The following is an 18177-nucleotide window of genomic DNA, read 5'->3' on the forward strand; positions in this document are numbered from 1 at the left end:
ACTGTCATATTTGACTACATAAACATTAAAAAAATTCTGTATGGCAAAACCAACAAAAAACAAAAAACACCCATCAAAAGTCAAATGATAAAAATATCACATTTACTATCACAAAGGCTAATTTCCTTGTATATAAAAAAACTCTCAGAGATAAAGAAAAAAAGACCAACAACCCAACAGAAAAATGGGCAGAGGGCATGAACAAGTAATTCATCCATGAAAAAGGAAATTGAAAAATGGCTCTTAGAAAACCATAATTCAAAAAGAGACATGTACCAAAATGTTCATTGCAGCTCTATTCACAATAGCCCGGAGCTGGAAACAACCTAAGTGTCCATTATCGGATGAATGGATAAAGAAGATGTGGCACATATATACAATGGAATATTACTCAGCCATAAAAAGAAACGAAACTGAGCTATTTGTAATGAGGTGGATAGACCTAGAGTCTGTCATACAGAGTGAAGTAAGTCAGAAAGAGAAAGACAAATACCGTATGCTAACACATATATACGGAATTTAAAAAAAAATGTCATGAAGAACCTAGGGGTAAAACGGGAATAAAGACACAGACCTACTTGAGAATGGACCTGAGGATATGGGGAGGGGGAAGGGTAAGCTGTGACAAAGAGAAAGAGAGGCATGGACATATATACACTACCAAACGTAAGGTAGATAGATAGTGGCAAGCAGCCGCATAGCACAGGGAGATCAGCTCGGTGCTTTGTGACCGCCTGGAGGGGTGGGATGGGGAGGGTGGGAGGGAGGGAGATGCATGAGGGAAGGCATGTGGGAACAGATGTATATGTATGACTGATTCACTTTGTTATAAAGCAGAAACTAATAAAAAAAAATCTCAAAAAAAAAAAAAAGAAAAATGGCTCTTAAACATAGGAAATGGTATTCACCCTCGTTCCTAATACGATATGTGAAAAGTAAGGCGACACTTGGCAAAGGTCCAAAGTCTGGAATGGACTGTTGGTTAAAGTGTGGGAAATAGGCACTGTCATACCGTTGGTGCAAGCTCTATAAAAGGCATTGGGGAATACATATCAAATCTACAAGCACACGCTCAGATACATTTGAATCTGTGCATACAGCACTGCTTATAGCAGCACAATACTGGTAACTGAAATGTCCATCCATAGAAGAGTGGTTACATACAGCACCTGCATACAGTAAATATGCAGCCATTAGAAAAGAATGTGGCAACTCTATATGTTGCAGAAGAGAATATATACACATAGAAAAAAGACTACCGTTTGTGACTTAAAAAAAGATAAGTATATGTAAGTATTAACTTGTACATGCAAAAGCATTTCTGGAAGGATAAACAAGAAATGGATCAGAATGGTTTTCTCCAGGGAGGGCAATGGGATGGGAGATAAAGCCCTTAATTTTAAGTGTGCATCTTTTCTTGTGCCTTTGGATTTTGAACTATGCACACATTACTTATTCAAAAATGGATGCAAATTTGTTTAAAGGAATTGGGCTCATGGGCATCCCAGTGTTACCAGGTTCAATCACCTGCATCAGCATGACAATATTTGCATATGTTAATTAAATCTCTTTCCGAAAACAAATTGCGACTCATTTTTAGGTAGTTTCTTTGATGTATACTTCATGCAGCTGTTCTTAAAAATACACGGATGCTCAGTGCAAATCCACTCAGGTGAAGTTTGGATGTGCTGCTGCTCATCCTCCCCACTCTTCCTTTAAGAAAACAGATGATAGTCTTTACTTTGGGCAAAGATGTGCGTGTGTGTAGAACAAGGAGGCCTGCAAGTCTCCTGTCCTCATTTCAGAGCATTGTATCATAGACATTCTAATTCAAAATAATCTAAAATCAGAATGTATTATGTATGGTATGTATGATGAGGATGACTTAAAAGATGGTGTCAGAACAAAGCCTGTTTCACACACTGTACACATGAAAGCTAGGCTTTTTAGATTTTTTTCATCAGTCTAAAGCTTTTGTGAATACAGGCCCCTCCGCGAATTACTACGCGCCAAAACAGTTGTCTGTTGTACAGACTGGAAAAACTGTAAAGAGACAGAACTTGCCGAGGACTCTTAGGGATAAATCTAAGATTGGAGCTCCACGTTCTGCCCTTCAGCCCAAATGGCACATGCACACAGATCACCTGGGGATTTTGCTAAAGCGAAGAGTCTGATTCAGTAGGTCAGGAGTAGGGCCTGAGATTCTGCACTTGTACTGAGCTCCCAGGCGATGCCAATGCTGTTGGTCCACAGACCACATGAGTAGCAAGGCTACAGATGACACAGGTTTCTCGTTTAGGCTGAGTGTGGCCTATTCTGTACGCTACACAGTTCTGTGTCTTCCCGGTCATCAGATAAACCAAGTAACCCAGTTACAAGGGTTCCTAATACCACATATTAGAAAGAGAAAGCCTCTTCCTCCACGTCCTCTGGTTTCTAAGAAGATGAATGTTTTTTATAAATCATCCCAGCCTCTTGTGCCACCTCCTACTACTTAAAATGCCACTGTTCTACTTTTCTCAATTGAGGGAAAATAATAAAAAATCCTGAGAGTGTGTGTGTGTGTGTGCGCTGTGGAGATGGCCTCTCTTAATTCTCCCACACCAGCATGAAACAGCAACTACATAAACAAAAGCTTTCTGGACCCCAAATTTCCCTTCAGTGAGCAGTTCCAAGGCCTAAACTGGGAGAAGAAAGGAGTTAAAAGGCACACTTACCTTTATCAACAAGAACAGTAAGAAGCTGATTTTCCATCTGCCTTATTCTTTGGCCTTACTTCTCAATTGATTCAGAACTCAGGGTGAGGGGAAGAGGGATGTTATTTATTGAATCCCTTCAAATCCCCAACACTTCCTAGACCACCAGCTAAGAGAGGAATGACAGGCTTGAAAAGGCCAACAAGTCTAGCCCTTCAACACTCCGCCTCCCCAGCCCGGCAACACATCCCCAGGATGGGATGCTTCCCAGCAGCTCCTTCTCATTCTTTGGGCAAAGCTGTATGCAGAATTCAGCCTGAGCCCAGACCTTGATCTGATTCTTTCACCAAGTCTCTTGGAGGTTCCTTATTTGTGCATTTCCATCAATATACGCAGAAAAAAAAAAGAAAAAAAATGATTTTTCTCTCTTTTACTCTTTGATACGCCTCCTATTGGGCAAAATGGAATTTTAATTTACCCATTATCTCTACCATGAGGCATGAGCTTCAAATTTTTACTGTCCCCACTCTACCCTTCTCATGGCTCTCTTTCCATTCAGAAAGAAAAAAAGAACTTAAAACCCTAATTAACCCCTAATAAATCTTCCCAAATTCCTGATTCTACTTCCTTACCTTCTCCTGGATTCCTTCATCGTAACCAGCAAAGTACAAAACGGGGACATTGAGCTCAGAGGCGGCCACCCACTGAAGAACGGCTTGGAGTTGCTTGTTCTGAGCCGTATCGGTTAGGTTGTGACTGCTGACAATCACTTGGGGTGCGGCACACCCTTCGGGAAGCTGTCCTGATATACCTCTCAATTTGTTATAGATAGCTTCATAAGCATTCTTCAGGAGGATCTCTGCTGTCCCTGTGCCCTTGGTTGGCAAACACACATGTAAACTATCTGGGGAGGCTGAAGTTGGCCCGTTGGTATCCCCAGACTTATCATCTCCTAGTTCTGCCAACGGAGAGTCACAGGACTTTTTAATAATGACACACAACTTCATCACTGAGTCCATCAGACGTTCTACCATTTGCCCGTTCATGGGGTCATCTAGCTGGTTAGCAACCTTCTTGGTCAGCCCAGCAGAAGTACCTCCAGCCTCATCGCCTTCGTTTACTTTGATGGGAGAAGGAGTTACAGGTCTTTCACACTGGGGACTGTCTTCTTCCTTAGTTGGCTTGGGTTCAGAGCTACCGTCGCTCTTGAAAATGGTCTCACCGAGTAAGTTCCGGATGAAGTTGAAGAAAACGCTCATTAGATCCTTCTTTTCTGCTTCTTCTTGGTCAACCCCCATATGAGGAGACCTAAGGCCAGACTCATCAGAAACTGCAGGGGACTTGTTGGCCTGCAAGCTGGTGCTGGCAGCAGCTTTAAGGGAACTCTGTGCATCCATGCTTCCCCCCTGGGCCAGGTGGTACTGAATCAGAAGTAAGGCAGATACGATCAGGTCCTTGGCCCAGGAGTCTAAATCATACATAAAATTCTCCGGTTTCTCTGGGTGATGTACAGAGGGTCTGAGGTTGCAAGGATCGAAAGGAACTCCCAAGGGAAAGTCTGGTGCAGGCTTATACTGTTTGTTGGAAGCTACAAACGGTGCACACTGGAAACCTGGAGATTTTCCTTCTTTCTGCTGATTTTTATGCCACAGGGACAGTCCTTCTTGGATGATGTGCTCACCCAGAGTTTCAACACAAGTCTTCTCCTTCTCGGGTTTGGGTGCAGGAGAGCATATTTTCCCCCTCAATTTACCTTCAGATTTCATGGATGCAAAATTGATGTTTCGGTTTTTAGGGTCACTCATGCCTTTCACGGACATGCGGGAATAACTCTCAGACTTGTCCTTGGTTTTCCTGACAGTCTCAGGAGGTTTCTTGGCAAATGTCACTGAGTAGAGTTTACCCAGCATGGCATCCATGATATCTGTAGCCTTCTGGCTTCCAAGAGAGAAGAGACTTCTTTTCACGGCCGAGACAAAGTCCGTATCAGTCATGAGGGCCCCTGTGACGTCGTGTAGGTGAGTCATCATGGAATCAATTAGATCTGAGACCACCTCTTCCGCGTGCTTGACCAGGACCCTCTTTAGCAGGGTGGTGGCGATGGTCGTGTCCTTCACTTGGATCCTCAGTGTCTTCATGATGGAGACCATCATATCAGATACCACACTATTAGCATAGGTGATGATCCCTTGACTGACAGAAGCTGTGAAGTCATCGGGCCTTTCCTGCTCTCTGAACATCTCTCCCTGTGCGGGTAAGGACTTGCCGCCCTCTGGGGCATCACCTGAGTTACAAGATTCAAACACTTCCTTATAGAAGAAAGACTTCTTAGAAGGCTTGTCGTCTGGACTCCTGCTTTCCTTGGTGCTGTCCTTGATCTTCAAAGCACTTTTGTATTTTAAATTCAGGGGACTCTGTAATGTTCCTGAGGCTCTGTCGCAGGAGCCAGGAGCCTTATCCGAGGTGGAGTTTGTGGAACAGGCAGAGACAGTCTCGTTCACCAGCTCTGATGCCACCTCGCTCAGGCTTTTGTTGGCTGCGGGCTTATCCCCCATGTACACTGACTGATGGACGCATTTGTTCTCAGAGCCTTCAATCCTCTCGTTGATCTCCTTGCGGGCCATGGCTATGACGAGATTTGTGAGGCGACTGGCGTAGAAGGAACCTTCGTCTACTGAGCTCCTGTTACCAACGTGGGCACCGGAGCCATTGTAAGGGTTCTCTCTGTGACTCATCTCAAAATGCAATCTCCCTGGACTGCCCTTGGTGGTGGTGTTAGAATAGTCCACACAGAAACTTTTGCCTGGGTCTCCTGAGTTGACCATTTCCCCACCAAATGATGCTTCTCCAGGCTTGAATCTTCTAACATCTTGGAACCCTGCTGTGCTTTTTTCCAGGTCTCTGCGGAGCCAGCTGAGCACTCTGATGGGATCATGTGAGGCTTCCTTAAAAACAGACAAGGATTCATCCAACTATAACAAAGCAAAGATATGGGATATTCAGGACAACCTCAAAGATCAGTTACAAAAATGGTCGCCTCTCTCAAGTCTTAACTGCTCCATCAGCCCCATAGATGTAACTGACATTTATTGAGTGCTTACTCTGTATCAGGCACTGCTGCAAGTATTTTAGGCCTGTTATCTCATTTAATATTATTCTGGCAGTAAACTTAAATGCTAGCTCTCTTATTACCCACATTTTACAGAAGAGGAAATTGAAGAACTGAGAGATTTAAGTTAGTTTCTTACTTGAGGTTATACAGCTATAATCATTGACGGAGGAGGAATTCCAACCCAGGCAGGCAACTCCAGGGCCCATGCTCTTGGCCACTGCACTATACTGACTCCAGAAACATCTGTCCTTAAGATATGACTGTCAGGGCTCCCCCAGTGGCTCAGTGGTTAAGGATCCACCTGCCAACGCAGAGGACATGGGTTTGATCCCTGGTCCAGGAAGATCCCACATGCTGTGAAGCAACTAAGTCCGTGCGCCACAACTACTGAGCCTGCGCTCTCGAGCCCGTGAGCCACAACGACTGAGCCCGTGTGGCACAACTACTGAGGCCCACGCACCTAGAGCCCATGCTCCGCAACAAGATAAGCCACTGTGGGCTTCCCTGGTGGTGCAGTGGTTAAGAATCCACCTGCCAATGCAGGGGACACGGGTTCAAGCCCTGGTCTGGGAAGATCCCACATGCCGTGGAGCAACTAAGCCCGTGTGCCACAACTACTGAGCCCGAGCTCTAGAGCCCACGAGCCACAACTACTGAGCCCGCGTGCCACAACTACTGAAGCCCGTGCGCCTATAGCCCATGCTCCACAACAAGAGAAGCCACTGCAATGAGAAGCCCAGGCACCGCAACGAAAAGTGCCCCACTTGCTGCAACTAGAGAAATCCCACGCACAGCAACAAAGACGCAACGCATCCCAAAATAAATAAATAAATAAATAATTTAAGAAAATACTTTAAAAAAGAGAGAAGCCACTGCAATGAGAAGCCTGTGCACCGCAACCAAGAGTGGCCCCACTTGCTGCAACTAGAGAAAGCCCGTGAGCAGCAACGAAGACCCAATGCAGCCAAAAAATAAATTAAATAAATTTATATATTAAAAAAAGATCTGACTGTCAGCAGCTACAGAGGTAGCATTTGAGCTGAATCAGAGATTTCATGTATTGCTATTAATTGCTATTTTTTAATGGTTGATCTGTTTTATTTAGGTCTCTTATTCCAGCACAGTTTTCAAAAAATTAGAAAATTCAAGGACAGTTGTGCCTAATTCATCACTTTACTGGGCTACACAAGCACAATCTGATAGGATCAATGGCTTCCAGTGGACTCCTGGACATGACTTAAGTTAAAAATCTGATCTGTAATTGAGGAGTTAGTATCTGTGGACAATTTATTAGTTTTGAGTGAATGCAGATTCTTTGGTGGACATTAGCGGTGATAAGCACATAGACATATTTATATATTTACCTACTGTAATCTATAATCTTCACTTGAACATAGGCTACAATAAGAATGTATGTAAAAGTATCCTATTTACCATCAAATGTAAGGGATCGTTGTAATGACGAGTTGTATCTATCTGGGGATGACCCCAAGTACTGCCCATCTTTAAAGAATAATTTGGTATTTTAACTACCAAGTATTACAGAATTGCTGGCTACTATTTGTTAAGTACTTAGGTCTACCAGGCACTGTGCTTAGTGCTCTATGCATGTTATTTTATTTAATTCTCATACATACCCTGTAAGGTGGGTATCCCTCTTCCAGTTTCACAGGTGGAAAACTGAGGCTTAGAGAAGTTAAATACTGACTAACATCTCACAGCTCCTACACGATGGGGGCTAGTATTCAAATCTAGTTTGGATTCTAAAATTGGCACTCTCCACCCCTACGGTATTCTGTTATGTTTGGATGACTTGGGAAGAAGAGAAAAGCAGCTGGACCTCTACAGACTGGTTTAAGTTGCTTTTGGGCTACAGAGCTTGGTTCAAAGTCCTCCTAAATGGTTCTGCTAATTTGAGTAATAGCTACTATAAGGAAATTTGTGCTCTAGTAGAAAACTATGCATAATCTATAGCATACCTTTCCACATTTTCTGATTCTGATTCTCTCAGAGATATCTGATAACTCTGTAAACTGTAGATAACTGATAGCAATGCAATATAATTCTTGTCTACACACATATTAATTCTGACCAGGGAAGAATTACTTACTGTCTCTCCCACTGTGGAAAAGGTCAGTTTTGCTTCCATTTGCACATTCACTTCAATATTCCTGATCTATATATGTCTTTTTCCTTTGATTCTCCTTTGAACTGCACCAGCTCCTCATTAATGAGTTAAATAAAATCTTTCACAATTTATTTTAATATTCATATGAGAGTCATTATTTCACCTTTCTCTGAAAATGACCTTTTAACAGTTTTGGAAGTCTTTGCCAAGATGTCCAACAGATTTGCCTAACAGAGGTAAATGTCATCATGAGGATAGTGTACCAGGTGCATCTTTTCTTAGGCCCCCAAAGGTGAATGCAAAGGGCAACAGAGGTTTGCAAACGTTCTGTTTTTCTAGTTTTAATTTTCCTCTCTACGAATTTTGGTTTTGGTTTTCATTTTGGTTTTTCCATGGCCAATAATCACCGGTGGCAGCAATGCTTGAGAATGTGGTTTTATTGCATCACCATTTGGTGATTTCTTTAATGGATTAATGGTTTATAGAGATCTATTCTCTGTTGGTGACAGACAACAGAAAATCTATTTTGCTAGTATTGTTTTGCCTATCTTAAGCTCAAATCAGTTTGGAATTTTGTGCCTAGTTGGAAGGAGAAGGGTTCTTTAACCTCTGGACAGGTGAGTTTTGGATTTCTGTGTTTACCTTTGACACATGACTAAAAGGGTTTTTTTCCCATTGAAATATAGTTGACATATAACATTACATTAGTTTCAGGTGTACAACACCTGTAATTATTCGATATCTGTATACATATTGTGAGATGATCATCACAGGAAGTCAAACGTCCACCATCACCACACCTAGTTCAAAAATGTTTTTCTTGTGCTGAGCTCTTTTAAGATCTACTCTTTTAGCAACTTTCAAATATACAAAATATATACTACGGTATTATGAACTATAGTCACCATGCTGTACATTATATCCCCAGGATTTATTTATTTTATAACTGGAAGTTTGTACCTTTTGACCTCCTTCACCCATTTTGCCCACCCACCTCTGGCAATCACCCATCTGTTCTCTGCACCTATGAATTTATGTGTTCTTTTTTATTTTTAGAGCCCACATATAAGTGAGATCATATGGTATTTGTCTTTCTCTGTCTTACTTATTTCACTTAGCAGCTATTGTCACAAATGGCAAGATTTCCTTCTTCTCATAATATTCCACTGTATATATGAACCACATTTTCTTTATTCATTGTCCATCAATGGACACTTGGGTTGTTTTCCATGTCTTGGCTGCTGTTAATAACGCTGCAGTGAACACAGAGGTGCAGATATCTCTTCGAGATGGTGATTTTGTTTCCTTTAGATATATACCAGGAAGTGGAACTGCTGGATCATATGGTAGTTATTATTATTTTTAAATAATTTCCTCATATGATTGTGATTAAGATTAAACGAGATAATATGCACAAAATAATGTGTACACTTGGAATGGAATGTATCAGACAGGTAGTACTCCTTAAACATGTCAAATGAAGATTAGACTTCAGAAGAGGTAAGAGAAGAGGAAGAGAAGTCAAGAAGCTTGATCGTTAGGGTAATGTGGTGAAACATGGTTAACCAGCTGTGGAGTACTAGGGAATAAAACTTGACTTCCTACATGTATGGGAAGTAGTGCTCTGGGTGAAAACAGAAGTGCTGGAAGACAGCATGGCTAGGGGTGTGTCCTGCAATTCATTCCCATCAGCCTGGGTGGGAGGTGTGAAGAGACTACTGAGTTTCTGTATGAATCTTTAAAAAAATTATTTTTCTGAACCAGAGGTCAGTAACAAGGGTGAACTTCTAAAAGGACAAAATTTAGCTTTAAGAGGAAGCTGTAGGAAAGAGAGCTGCCTGTATGCATGTCTGAGAAAGGGACAGAGAAAAGGTGGTGGAGTCAGAGCAAAGACTTCCAAGAAATGGAAAATTCAGTGGGTTCCAGCATACAAACTATTCACCAGGGGGACCAACCTGATAGCCCACTTTGCAGAGGTGATGTAGGGGAGATGAATGATGTGTATCATAAACTATAATAAAACAATTCAATATGTATATAGTGTCTGTGTGTAACATCATTTAGAGAGGGCATTTGATGAGCAGCCTTCTTTGCAGTGACTCAGGCTCTGCTTTTGCATGGTTTCACCCTTCCTTAGGGACTCAGAATCTTTCCTTCGAGCCAGTGTATGGGAAACACCAGAGACTGTGGAGGACTGAATGAGAAACTTTTGTTGTCCAGGCCTGAAAGTGACAAACATCACTTCTACCCATATTCCATTTGTCTTTGCCTTTTGAAAGTGTGATTATGATGTATCCCAGCGCGGGTCTTTTGATTTCATCCTATTTGGAGTTCACGGAACTTCTGGATGTTTATGTTCACATCTTTCATTAGATTTGGGAAGTTTCCAGCCATTATTTCTCCAAATATTCTCTCTGTCCCTTTTTTTCTGTCTTCTCCTACTGGGACTCCCATGCTGCATGTTTGTTCTCTTGATGGTGTCCCACAGAGCCCTCTGGCTCTGTTTTGTTTCTTCAATACTTTTTTTCTTTCTGTTCCTTAGACTTGATAATTTCCATTGTCCTATCTTCAATTTTGCTAATTCTTTCTTCTGCCTGCTCAAATCTGCCTTTGAATCCCTCTAGTGATTTTTTCATTTCAGTTACTGTACTTTTCAGCTCCAGAATTTCTTTTAGTTTATCTTTAGGTTTTTTATCTCTTTATGGATATTTGCACTTTGTTCATACATCATTTTCTTGATTTTCTCCACATCTTTCCCTTGGTTCTTAGAGCATCTTGAAGACAGTCATATTAAAGTCTTTGTCTAGTAGATCTGCCATTGGGTCTTTTTCAGAGACAGTTTCTATTGATTTATTTTTTTCCTTTGAATAGGCCATACTTTCCTGTTTCTCTGTTTGACTTGTGAATTTTTTTGGTTGAAAACTGGACATTTGAATCTACTGGATGAAAGTTTAGAATTGAGGCTCTAAGCTATTTATCAGTGTTCGAATCATTATGTGTCTGCCATTCAGAAAAGCATTAAGTGTAAGTAATAATGTCTTCCTACCTCCACATGGTATGAACAAGTTAATATTATAAAGTTTCTTGAGCAAAAGAATCTCTATTCTGACTGGAAAAAGTATTCTTATAGAGCCTAACTCAGAAATATTTTAGGAATCTAAGTTCACATAGTTGGGTAAATTTTTGGTAAATAAGATTAGTTTAATAATTTTTGTTTAATAAAAACAGCTACGGGCTTCCCTGGTGGTGCAGTGGTTGAGAGTCCACCTGCCGATGCAGGGGACGTGGGTTCGTGCCCCGGTCTGGGAAGATCCCACATGCCGTGGAGCGGCTGGGCCCGTGAGCCATGGCTGCTGAGCCTGCGTGTCCGGAGACTGTGCTCCGCAGCGGGAGAGGCCACAGCAGTGAGAGGCCCACATACCGCAAAAAACAAAACAAAACAAAACAAAACAAAACAAAAAACAGCTACGTCTTTTCTGATTTACCAGAGTTAGGTATAATGTTAAGTGTGCGTTTTTATTTTATGTTGATGTGCTCTTCATAAACTTATACAGGTTATGCAGATCCAATCAGCTAGTATTACTTGTACTTAATGTTTAAGATCATGAAAAATATAAATATGTTTAATCAAATTGAATATTTATCCTGACAAACTTTGTTTCAACAGTTATTATGTTTTATAGTATGTCAGCTTGATGATAAATTTCCAACATCCTTATGTAACTTAAAACACTGGACTGGTATTAAATTGAGCTAATTAATGGATATTCACTGGATACTTAGATCATTTCTAAGTAAGACAGAATAGTGAAACACTAATAGCTAAGCATAACTTATATGCTTTTGCTTTCTATTTTTATTACTATAGATAGGTTAAACCTTTGGGTCTGTTAATGAATGTGTTTGTTTTTGCCACTTAGATTGTAATAAGGGATGTGTATGTCTGTAGAGAGTCGTCCTGTCTGGTCCATAAGCTCTGTTAGTCTGCACTTCAGCTGCTATGTGACAGTTCACCATTGTAAACCTCCTCTCTCCCAGGTTTCTTTGTGAAATAGATTGGAAAGTACTTAGGTTAAAAATTATGATTAATGTAAGTGGCTGAGACTATATTTAGGAACAATAGTTTCACAGGAATCCAACAGAATACATGCCTATTTTTCTAGGGACTGCAGGTGAAACCTGGTGGAGAGAGTTTCTTAGTTTTGACTCCCTGATCTCAGGACAGCAAATAATGGAGGCCTTTAAAAGCCAATTTGGAACTTCCCTGGTGGTCCAGTGGTTAAGAATCCACCTTCCAATGCAGGGGACGTGGGTTCGATCCCTGGTTGGGGAACTAAGATCCCACATGCCACGGGGCAACTAAGTCCTTGCACCACAACTACTGAGCCCACGTGCCGTAAACTACAGAGCCCATGGCTCTGGAGCCACATGCTGCAACTAGAGAGAAGCCTGTGCACTGCAATGAAGATCCTGCGTGCTGCAACTAAGACCCGATGCAGCCAAAAATAAAAAACAAAGATCCTGTTAAAGGCCTATCTGTGACTCTTTATAAAAAGTTCCAGTAAAGCAAACTTAAGGCTTATCTGGTTGCCGCAAGTATATAAATAATCAGACCAAATCTGATGAGACTAGCCTTATTTTGTGATCAAAATTTATCTTATTTTGAGATTTTTGCAATAAAAATGGAGCTAAGTGTAGGAAAAAATTTTGTGCTTCATTAGAAAACTATGCACTATCTATAGTTCATAGTCTGTAGACTGAGCATTGCATATAGCCGTCCACATAACTTGATTCTGATTCTGTGTGAGCTACTTTACAACTCTGTAAGCTGCAGATAATTGATAGCAATGCAAAATAATTCAGTGTGTCTACAAACATGTAACTTCTGTCCAGTGGAGGTTTAGCTGTGGAAGAGGCCAGTTTTGCCTTGATTTGCACATTCATTTCAACATTCCTGATCTGTAAGTATACCTTTTTAAAAAATTCTCCTTTGAACTGGGTGTAATATGTCTCACCAATTTCCTCATTAATTAGTTGAAAAAATCTTTAACATGCATTCATTTTTGTATCTAATTGGGAGTCTCGATTTTGCACTTTTTTGAAAATTATTCCTTAATGTTACCTACTTTTACAGATGGCGCACACTATTTGCAAATAGGCATGTTTCCAAAATTAGGCTGTAACGTGTACAGTCTTATTATAATGCAGATGTAGATTTTACTTTGTATCCTTTTCAATTCTTTTCACAGAACATTAAGGAAAAACAACCCTATAGCACAGCATCGAGCTTCGTGATGGAGTCTAAGGAGTTGTGTTAGCTTGGTGTGTTTTAGTTTTTCAGTTGTCTATTTATGTTTTTTAAACTAAAATGTGTGCACCCTATGTGCATTATTCCACTCAATCCAGAAGAATTTTGCAGAAGTAGCCGATGAAGTCAGAGTGACTGGCGGAAATACTAACCCTGTTTCTTTTTCTACTGATGGAGTTGACAGTCAAACACCCACCTCCTCCAAACCTTTTGCCCTCTTGTATCCTTTAACTTTCTTATAGACTAGTATCTTGAACAGTTGGGGAAGGTGGATGCCCAATTATTTCTGAGTCTTTCTTAATTAAGAACAGGGAAAATTTTCATGGCCCTGAAGGAGAATATGAAAAGGGTTAAGGGGTTTAATTTTCTCTCCTCAGCCATCTTCTGCTTCAGTAGCTTAGTGTTAAGTCAACACATATGCCTCCCGTCCTATTCTTCACCTCTAACTCAATTAAACATACTTTATAAAATTTTCCCTATCTCCCACTTCGAAATGATCTGTTCTTTAAGCATGCAGAGCAATTACTGTCCAGAAAATCCATTTGGCAAATTACCATGAACTTCTTATAATTGGTGTCTACTAGTTATTTAGAGCACATGTGTATTTTTTATTTTCCCAAATGAATGATACAGTCTACGAGGACAGAAATTGTTTCATTCTTTACTACATCCACTAGAGTGCTTCTCACTTATTGAAAAATTGAGAAATTTTTGTTAATTTGATTTAATATTGAAACTCATTTTTTTTTGTTTTTCTAAAGAAAAGGGAAGAAGTAAATAAAAGATCTAGTGGAAGCAGTTTTGGTTAGCACTTATTCTACATTAATTGGGTATCTAGTATCTGTATGTCCTAATGTCTTAATGTAGATTTGTTAATGTTTTCTTTCTTAGGCTATATAAGGCAGACCAAATAGATTTTGGACAAACAGAATATGGATGATGTAACGTTACATGCGAGCAGATGTTTGATAAATGTTAGTACTAAGGATGAGGATTACAAAGGGGGTTCCATTAGATTGTGAGATCCTTAAAGGGAGAGAATTCTAATTTATTTTTCTATCTCTGACCCTAAGACTCAGCACAGTGTCTGTGCCAGTTATTCATTGCTGTCTCTCAACTCCAAGTCCACGCTTTTCTGTCTTGCATTGTGACTCTGGAACTGGACTCTTTAAACACTTCTCCTTCGGCAGCTGGCTTTGTTGACAGAGGGCACTGGTGGGGCACTACGTGGTCATCACAGGTGGGAGGCGTTTCCCTTCTGGCCCCTCTGTACCCTCTGGCAAGTGTCTTCAGCACCACTGGGATGCAGGTGGCTGTCCTGCTGCAGCTCACTCTCTCCAGGGAGATCTGAAGCAGCCTTGGTTGAGGGCGAGGGAGCTTTCGTGAGCCTTAGTTTCTTCCTTGTTTACTCTTTTAGCCTAGGGGAAGTAGCTGCTTTCTCCATTTGCTGCTTCTGGAACTCTTTGAGTCTTCTTTCACAGCTTTTAGCAGTTAACTTAGCTAAATACTTTTTACTGAACAGGTTTTTAATATTCAGTTACTGGTGCGGTTTCCATCTTCTGACGGGACTCTGACTTACAGTTCCTGATACTAAGCTGAATGATGTAGGCAGAATGACAATATCACTTGTTCTAAAGGAGTTCATTTTCCCCCCAATAACTTCATCTTCAAGAATAAGAGGTGGTGGTGGAGAGAATAAAGCTAGTCTTAATGGCACATATTCCTAACTCAGTATTTATAAGGCGGCTGACACTTACCATTTTCCAGTCCTGAGGTTGGCCATCTCCGGGGGAATAGACATCAACTTTGCAAACTCCAGTTTGGCTTTGTAACCAGTCAACCCTATCTGACATCTGGAAGAAGAAATAAAATAAGAATGGGTCATCAGAAGGGCTAGTTATACGGAAGGAGAAATAAGGTAAAAGGCTGAGATGTGGAAAACAGGAGAGATGCTTTCCACAGAGACCTGTCCCAAGAGCTACTCCACACCCACTTAACTCTGGACCTCTTCATCCTCAGCTCCCAACTGCAGGAAGATTTCTTAAGCACATGTATCTCTAGTGCAGAGGCCAGAGGCTGGTGTATTCTAGAGGTGCTTGATATAGATTTGCTCATGAATGAACCTAAGCAGACATGTCCTGCTCTCTGTGTCCTGGCTGGACAGACCTTCCAGATCTTGGATTTTCAGTACATGCTCAAAGCTCAGTGTGATCAGAATAGAATTAATTGACTTGTCCCTCTCTGTTCTTGCCTCCACCAACTTTATACAGTAACGTAGGCTTCATTGTAATTAATTCCTAGAGCACTAACTTACTTATATTAGCAGTAAGTCTAGTATCTCTTCCTTAAGATTAAGGGCTTCCTTAATGCCTCTTCCAATTAGCCAGGGGTCCTGGAGGAATTCTCATTCCCCAAGGTTCCACCAAGTATCTGAATGCCAGGAGAAGGGAGATGTCATATGCACCATCCAAAGGGCCTTGGAGGCAGTGATGTCCTTGCTGATGTTGATTTTTTCAGAACCTTCCCAACTCTTTGCTCTGTTCCCTAACCTCTGTAATGGCACCACCATCTACCTGGTCTTCCAGAAAGCTGAAATTTATTTGACATGTATTCTTCCCTCCCAAGCCTCCTCTAACTACTATTTCTCTCTTCTCTCATTTGTAGTCATTTTTCTTGAAAGAATTGCTTATACTTGCTGCTCTCACTGCCTCCTCTCACAAGTGAGCATCATAGTCCTTAATCCATATACTCCTTGGCCTTTGGCCTTAGTCTCATCCACTTTCTGCAGCACCACATCTTTGCTAGTTCTTGGAAACATGACTAATTATCCTATTTGCCTACTGCTAATCTACAAGTACGGGAAGCTTCTCTCTGCCCTCTTTTTCCATGACAGAATGCCATTACCAGGCTTCCACACTGAAGTTTCCCTTCTTTTGTTATAAATGTTGCTTAGATCTATACTTCTTAATAAGCAACGTGGAATAAGGTGGCCAATTTTTCCTCCCCAATGCCCCACAAACATCTTTGTGAAATAGGCATATATATTTATAGTTTAATTTCAACAAATATACTGGTTTAAAATTCTGTTATAATAAAGTCCAAAAGCTTAACCTAATTTTTTTTTAACAATGAAATTGTGTTGTAAAAATAATTGCTTGAAATAAATGGAGCATTATTAAGGGTTGAATATCTGGTTAATTGGAAATATTTGCTTTAAGGGACTTTAGGTCGTGGTGGGGTATACATCTCCCCCACAAATAAAACCAACACAACTCAAACACAGATTACACACGATTTAAACTTAATTGTAAGTGGATTTATTATTTTTGTTATACATAACATTATGGGTAATTACTAAAAAGAAAATATAAGATCTTTCAAGAGCTACCTGTTCTTTGCTCCCAAAAGAATGCGTTCCCGTTTTCACACCCCACTAACTTAGATTACTGAGCTGGGTAAACAGCTTTCTTTTCTCTTCCTAATACCGTAATACAATAGATTCCTTGAATAAGCAACGGGTTTTCCACCCTGATTAGACCTTAGAATCGCCCTGTTTAAAAATACTGAAACTTAGGATCAACTGTTTAAAAATACTGTATCTGAGATACCAATCCCCAGAGAGTCTTATTTTAGCGGTTTTAGGGTGTGGAAATGTAGGCATTGAATTCTTAAAAGCTCTCTGGGCGATTCTAATGTACATCTAGAATTGAGAACCCCTGGGCCTGGGCTTATATGGAGAGATCCTCTCTGCAATAGACTTGCAAGCTCCGGAAAGATAATTATTCTTTTCTTTAAAAATTTTCTCTGAGATTTCCTAACCTTCTTGGTACCTTATTTTAATGTTTTTTAAAAACTCTAACAAGGAAGCTTTTAATGTCAATTAAGTTAAACCCCGTATGGTTTCTCAGCAGCTCGATATTTTGTGTATATATTCGAACCCTTGAACCATTACCATGCATAAAGGAAGGGATGGCACTGTTCTTTGGCCAAAGAATCAGAAGACTTGGAAACAGGCTGTCCTGGACTGTTGACAGTGCAGGTCTTTTAATCTCTAGTTTACATTTCATCTTAATGAGTTACTTCTAATAGAAAATGACAAAGTCAATGGGATCTACTGACTTTAGATTATATAGCACAATTAAACCAGGCGTTTCCCTGGTGGCGCAGTGGTTGAGAGTCCTCCTGATGACACAAAGGACACGGGTTCGTGCCCCGGTCCGGGAAGATCCCACATGCCGCGGAGCGGCTCGGCCCGTGAGCCATGGCCGCTGAGCTTGCGCGTCCGGAGCCTGTGCTCCACCACGGGAGAGGCCACAACGGTGAGAGGCCCGCGTACCACAAAAAAAAAAAAAAAAAAAAAGCAAGGATGAAAATGAAGTACAGAAAGGAAGTTGTGGGGTCACTTACTCTTACTGAGGACAGGTTCTGAGCTGTGAGGAAAGCTCAGGATTAACTTCTTGTTGTCTTCACTATTCCTAAGTCTATCCACCCCTCCTGCCATGAAATATAAGGAATCCGCAGTGGAAAGACACAAATAAAAAAGGCTGATTTTATATATGAACTTTATTGCTCATATTACCAAATAATGGTTTGACCTATTATTTTTCACATGGGATACATAAGTGATGAGCACAAAATGACATTCACATTCATATTCCATATCTCATTCTTGGTGCAGTCTGATGGTTCCTACATGACAACAAAGGTTTCATCATCTGGCCAGTAATTTCTGAAATGACTATTGTTATTCTCCACCTTCAAATCATTGGTAGACAGACTTATTTAACAACGAGGACACTGACAGTTTTTAGCCTAATCTCAAATCTGGCTTAAATAGGAAGTCAGAAGATAAGTAGCTAGAATGGAGAATAAGTGCCTGGAGTTCATGAATCTCAAAACACTTTGGGACTTCCCTGGCAGTCCAGTGGTTAAG

General features: G+C 40.8%; 1 protein-coding gene across 4 annotated transcripts in view; it reads right to left on the reverse strand.

Moving 5' to 3' along the window:
- AKAP3 (A-kinase anchoring protein 3) overlaps positions 1-18177 on the reverse strand; it is a 28263-nt gene that overhangs the window by 4781 nt on the left and 5305 nt on the right. For 3 of the 4 annotated variants that reach the window (XM_060112823.1, XM_060112827.1, XM_060112826.1), the window contains exons 2-3: positions 15002-15097; positions 3329-5668 (exon numbers count right to left, since the gene is read on the reverse strand). In XM_060112823.1, coding sequence (XP_059968806.1) covers positions 3329-5668; positions 15002-15097 — 2436 coding nt within the window. The remainder of the gene's footprint in view (positions 1-3328; positions 5669-15001; positions 15098-18177) is intronic. The other variant, XM_060112825.1, reaches the window with a different exon arrangement.

Source organism: Mesoplodon densirostris, chromosome 11, assembly GCF_025265405.1.
Source record: "Mesoplodon densirostris isolate mMesDen1 chromosome 11, mMesDen1 primary haplotype, whole genome shotgun sequence".
NCBI classification, from domain to species: domain Eukaryota; kingdom Metazoa; phylum Chordata; class Mammalia; order Artiodactyla; family Ziphiidae; genus Mesoplodon; species Mesoplodon densirostris.